At 42.8% G+C, this 6495-nt stretch overlaps 1 protein-coding gene across 1 annotated transcript; it reads left to right on the forward strand.

The window, feature by feature from the left end:
* Positions 1-3680: 3680 nt before the first annotated feature.
* Positions 3681-5985, forward strand: LOC121835695 (the record flags this gene model as incomplete). The annotated part of the gene is made up of 2 exons (XM_042290145.1): positions 3681-4535; positions 5980-5985. Coding segments are annotated over 2 exons (861 nt in total), but the record flags the coding sequence as incomplete, so codon positions are not given.
* Positions 5986-6495: the final 510 nt, after the last annotated feature.

A 6495-nucleotide genomic window follows, 5' to 3' on the forward strand; every position in this document is an offset into this window, starting at 1 on the left:
TTCACATAGCGGCTGATTGCCAGTGTTGCCGGAGCCTCGAGCGGTTAGTTTCGGTTTTGTTGGCCGCGCCCCTAACAAAACTTTGAGGCGTCGATATCTTTAAAACTACGCACAATAACGAGAAAAAAAATTACACGTCGCAATTCAGGGACGCTGGCTGCACTAAAAACAGTCATAATCCAAAAATCGAAAGTATGGACCGGAGTTGCCCTTTAAGATACGAGTAACAAACCATTTAAAATGGGACATATTATTAATGTAATAAATAAAACAACTAGAAAACTTGGCGTCTTGAGCCGCAAATTACGACAGGCAGCTCCTGATACTAAACAATTAGCCTACAAAATTGTTGTTCCTCTGACCGAATACGCGAGAGTACTTTCAAATTTGCATACTAAAACAAACATTAATAAGCTGGAGACTGTTAAGAAACAAAGGGTCTAGATTTATTTTCGAGGAATAAAATGTTAGCTTCAGCTAGCGACACGCGTGATTAAGCACACCTGCCAATCCAACCCTTTGTACGAGAAATGTTCTTAACAGACTTAATACTCTCAGCCAAATAATTTACGGCATGATTTACACCAATTTGTAAAACTCTACAGGCTGTATAATGAACCCCACGGGCCAGAGGCAGCCCGCGGAGTTTCAGACAGGGGCCGGCAACCGGCGGCCCCTGTTTTCAAACAGAAGAACCTTAATGCCGAGGCACCCTAATTAGCGCGCACATGCCCTTCACGTGTGCTTATGTGCCTGTTTTATGTCGGTTTTTTTTTTTCGGAGCGCCACCTTATGGTTATACACGAACTCAACTCTCCTACGTCACGCCGCGGCGGTGGCGTGTCGGACGCACTTCCGGTCTGCGGTGGTGGGCAGAAGTCGCCGTGCGAGACATGCATTCCTGTGTTCTTTTCGAAGAAACCAGACAAAAAACCTGCGTTCTCGTCAAAATGCTGCGACGGGGGCTGTACCAAGAAAGTCTGGAAAGGTTTGAAGCTCCGTTCGTCCGAGTGCGTGGATAGTCGCCGTGAAAAGGGTAAACCAGACGCTGTCGAACTACGATTGCTTGTGTGGGCAACACTTTGTGGTCGCCAGATGTATTTGTTTTTTTCCAACATGAACGAGAGAAAACCGCCAAGTTTTCCAGATTACCCGCGGGTTCAGTGTGTCTTCAAATTCACATGGCCGCCTGATCGTTCGAACTTTCGTCTGCTCTTTCGAACTAGTCTGCTTTTTGTCGTCTGCTCGTTCAAACAAAAGCGGCCCGTAGACCAAACTTTGACCCGGTGTTTGCAATAAGAAGTAATTGCAGGCCTCAAACGACTTAAGTAGGCTCGTTGTAAACAGTACATACAAGATGTTGATCATTGGGACCAGTGGCTATCACCGACTTGTTACGCTTGGTCTGTTTCCGCTTCCGAATTTCAGTATCGACGTCGATCACCGCCGCTACCTTCTAGGCTTTTGCAGTACGAGCGACGTCGCGACCGAAAATATCTAGAAGATCCTCATCGTGGTTTTGGCGTCCATTCTGTGGCGTTCACGCGACTGAACCGCCGCACGTCAAGATATTTACGCAAAGTTTAGCGGTGTAACGAGCCTTGATAGTTTCGCTCAGGCGATTTAAGTGGTAAGACATTACTATGAGGATGTAGAATCGACAATTCCAACGCGAAAAAGAGTATGCAGACTCACACAGACGCCGACAACGTGACATTTCAATGGTTTGTGGACGCGGGACGCGGTGCTTCTTGCCCGCACTCTATTTCGCATGCGTTCGAACTGTCGTCTGCTTTTTCAAACTTGTCTGCTTTTTGTCGTCAGCGCGTTCAAACGACAGCGGCCCGTAAATTAAATGTTGACCCGGTAATTGCGATAAAAAGTAAGTGCAGGCCTCAAAACACTTTTGAAGGTTGGTTGGGGTAAGTATAGGCTAAGTGTAAACAGTAGATACAAGAAGATGTTGATCATTGTTACCAGTGGCCATCACCGATTTGTAATGCCCGATTCTACTTGCGATTTTCAGTATCGACGTCCACCATCTCACCATCTCAGCTAGGGTCCACGCTTTTGCAGCTCTAGCGACGTCGCGACTGAAAATAGCGAGCAGAATCTCATCGTGGGAATCAGGCTAAAGCGCACATTCTGCGGCGTCCACGGGAAATGAATCGCCGCAAGTCACATTATTCACGCAAAGTTTTGCCTCGTTAATTTTGCTGAAGCCGCTCAAGTAGTCGGACATTGTTAGGAGGACGTAAAATCAACAATTCCAACGCGAAAAAAAGCACGGGGACTCCCACCGACGCCGAAAACAACGCAATGCAATGGTTTGCTTATGGGCGACGGCGGGCTTCTTGCCCACCGTCCACCGCGCATGCGCGGCACCGGTGGCGTTCGCTAGGGGCGCTCCGGTTTGTTTGTAAACATGAGTTGGTGTATAGAGCTCCTTTGTGGCATGCCGAGCAAAAGAATCGTCCTCCGCAGTGAAATTTGCAATCCACAGAAGCGGCCAGAGTGGCGTCTGAAACAATTCTATTTTCACAGTTTTCAATTTATTTATTTATCTTAATGCATAAAAAGAAGGAGAAGGAAAAAAGCACTATAATACTGGATGATACGGACTCCTCCTTCCGCCCGAACCAGCATAACCAGAGTCGTAAACACAAAAACATGAAAGTTCAAATTGCTGAAGTTAGCATGATGTGGGAATGGCCGATCGTATATATATATATATATATATATATATATATATATATATATATATAAATAAACCAAAAAAGTAATGTTTAAGCATCTGATTTTCACGGTTGGTCCCGGAGCGCGGGACCGTCAAGACATCGGCATGGCGAATGGCGTCCGAAGTCCTCTTTTACTGCAGGAAACGAAAAACCAGATTGCTATTTCCATTCTTTGAAACCGTTTTCTATGCTCGAGCAAGTTCATAATTCTAAAAGCTTTTCTTTTTTCAAACATTTTTTTTTTTTTTTGTAACATCATTGCACGGCCTTCGTCACACTTCTCATACATGATACAAAAGGCACGGAGTTTCTGTACAGACATGATGACATATTTATCTGCAGACAGGCCTCAGGCCTCTTCGAAGCATCTTTGCTTCCGAGCATTGCATGGTTCGAAGCATTGCATGCTGTGAAGCACAACAACTTCGAAACATTGCGTGCTTCGAAGCTGTTGTGGCAGCCGCTAAAAAAATAATGTCCAGGATACAATTTAAAAACAAAGTATGCAGACGGATTTTTAGGTAACCGCCGCGTAATAAAATATTTTTTTTTATTATTCTATGTTATTTGCTTGTTTTGAAGTCAAGTTATGTCGCGTTCTGATGTTCCGGCACAGGGCTGCAGGCCGTGCCCTTCAAAGCTGAGCGCCCCCGCACACCTGTTCGTAGCAGTATACTTGGACGTCGAATTACCAACCCCATGAAGGCCTGGATGGCATGTGTCGAACGTGCACGTTGCGTGACTTGGAACTACAGCTGGCAGAGAGCTGCTGACTGAGGGCGAGGGAGAAGAGAGACAGCGGGCAAGGCTTCGCAAACCGTCGACTGATACGAAAAAAAGATATACATATCACAGGAAATCGAATCAAATTCCCATCAAATTTATTGTGCCATCTATCTTTTGCTTTTTGCTTTTTCTTTCTTTTATCTTTTTTTTTTTACTTCAAAACCCGATCTAGTTGCAAATACTGTGTATATGGAACCGTTAAGTGATCACATATCGATTAATGTTGAACTTTTCATTCCATCATGTGAGCAACCTCTTCGGACAAAAACAATTTTGTGTTACGCTACGACAAACCTCGACGCTATTAACCAACACTTTTCGCTATTTTCAGCTTGGTTTTTAGATGAATTTGATTCTAGGTCCTTGAATGAAAACTGGTTTTTGTTTAAGTGTAAATTGCTTGAGTTGTGTGACAAATTTATTCCGAAACTAACCATTCACACGTCGTTTTCGAACCCGTGGTTTTCAACACGTTTGAAGAGGTTGCTAAATAAAAAGAATAGGCTTTTTCGGGCCGCAAAGGCGTCTCAGACTCCTATTTCATGGTTCAAATACAAGGAGTGTTATTTAACTTGCAAATATGAAATAAAAAATCCGAAAGATAAGTTCTTTAATTATGATCTTTGTAATATACTAAAAACAAACCCCAAAAAGTTTTGGTCCGCTGTGAATTTAAAGCAGGTAAAGGACTCGGTCAGCTTGACTGACGCCTCTGGAAAACGTTTACCAACCGCAGAGACTTGTGAGCTGTTTTGTACCTTCTTTAGTGAAGTGTTCACTGATGAATTTCTTCCATTACCCTCTTGCTGCCCAGAATATCTTATAACCACCCAAATGGATGAGATCATTGTGACAAATGACGGTATTTCAAAATTAATATCAAATCTACCATCTAACTCGGCTCCCGGTCCTGACCTTATAACTACAAAGTTGCTAAAGATTACAAGTGACATATCTAGTGTACTCTTATCCCGCATATTTCAAAAATCCCTTGACTCTGGTGTTGTTCCGGCTGACTGGAAATCTGCAATGGTTGTCCCGATTTTTAAAGATGGCGCAAAACATGTCCTTACCAATTTTAGACCCATATCTCTAACCTCTGTTGTAAGTAAATTGATGGAACATGTAGTTTGTTCAAATGTAATAAATTATTTATGTGTAAACAATATACTCTTTAAAAACCAGCATGGTTTCCGGCGGTCGCACTCCTGTGAATCTCAGCTTTTTGAATTTTTAAAGGACATCCACCATAACCTACATAAAAAACATGAAACTCATGCTATCTTCATTGATTTTAAAAAGGCGTTCGATAAAGTCCCATATTGCCGTCTTATCCAAAAAAATAGAAGCACTTAAAGTGGAAACGTCCGTTATAAACTGGATTGAAAATTTCCTTTCAAACAGAACTCATAACGTTGTTATAGACAACAATTGTTCGTCACAAAAACTTGTTAAATCGGGAGTACCGCAGGGAACCGTGCTGGGTCCATTGTTGTTTCTAATTTACATAAATGATCTGCCAGAGCTTCTGAATTCCACTATTAGATTATATGCGGACGACTGCGTGATTTATAGAAAAATAATGAGTGTAACCGACTGTACCCTCTTGCAAAATGACTTGTTACAAATTCAAGCATGGTGTCGAGAGTGGCAAATGGAGATCAATGTTGACAAAACAAAATTTCTTAACTTTACTACGAAAAAACACATTACTCAGATTGACTATTCACTTTCTACCGTACCAATTCAAGTCGGAACATCCTACAAGTATCTTGGCATCAACTTTAACCATAACTTATCATGGGAGCCTCATATAAACTACATATCTGCGAAAGCAAACAGAAGTTTGGGATTTTTAAAGCGCCATCTCTATAAGACCACGCAAGAAACAAAGCTCATCGCATACAATTCTCTTATTCGTCCTCAACTCGAGTATGCATCCATTGTCTAAAACCCCCATCAGTTGTATCTGGAGGAAAAATTGGAAGCTGTGCAGAACCGGGCTACACGTTTCATTCTCCACAATTATCAGCCTACAAGTGTTACCGAAATGAAAGCAAAATTAAACCTCCCCCTTTTAAAAACAGAAGAAAAGTATCGCGTCTTACCCACCTGCACAAAATATATTTTCCCTTAAAAAAAGATGAATACTGCCCTCCGGCCACCCACATCTCCCCCCGCACTGAGCACCCACTCAAAATTCAACTGACCACGCCTAGGACAAACCTATTCAAATTTTCTCCCTTACAATTGGCTATTACTGACTGGAACAACCTCCCGGAACCTATTGTGAGCATCACAGAATGTAATAACTTCAGATCTGCCATTTCCTCTCTCGTCACCACCTAGCGTCCTGTTTGCATGTGTTCATAAACATCCTAGTCTTTTTGTGTGTGTGTTATTTTGAGTGTTTAAATTTGCCCCCTTTATGTAAAGCCCCCTGTGGGCATTTAAGGGTTAAATAAATTAAATGAAAGCTGTCGGACGTACAGTGAAAAAGCCCCACCCCTTTCACACACACAATCACACAAGAATTAGCACATTATACAGTTCATAAAATAGTTATACAATGACAGCTATAAGCATTGCCATCTCTGACTGGAAACGCAGAATGTGTGCAAAAATTACCTGCTTTTCTGTTAAAGTCATCGAAGGAAAGACGTTCATCCTCATAAATTTGTCCAATGCAAGGGTGGTTCAAGGTTGAGCGAGACTTCTATGAATGAAGATACCGGCGAGCCCGAAAGTAGGCCACTTCTGCAAAGTATTCCCGTGCATGTCCAGGCACCGCTTTCGTTGTTTTCGCAGCTTCCTGATTCTTTTGGCGTAGAAAGAACAGGACTGCGTGACCGCAGTCGGACTAACATGTCCGTGCGGTTCATTTGTCATCGGCGGTCGGCCTGCGCAAAACAAAACAGTTGACGGCTTTCGTGCACTCTTGTCCTTGACATCGCTTTTCCCCCTACTGCGC

This window comes from Ixodes scapularis, unplaced genomic scaffold (genome assembly GCF_016920785.2).
Source record: "Ixodes scapularis isolate PalLabHiFi unplaced genomic scaffold, ASM1692078v2 PGA_scaffold1__304_contigs__length_218370807, whole genome shotgun sequence".
Taxonomy (NCBI): Eukaryota; Metazoa; Arthropoda; class Arachnida; order Ixodida; family Ixodidae; genus Ixodes; species Ixodes scapularis.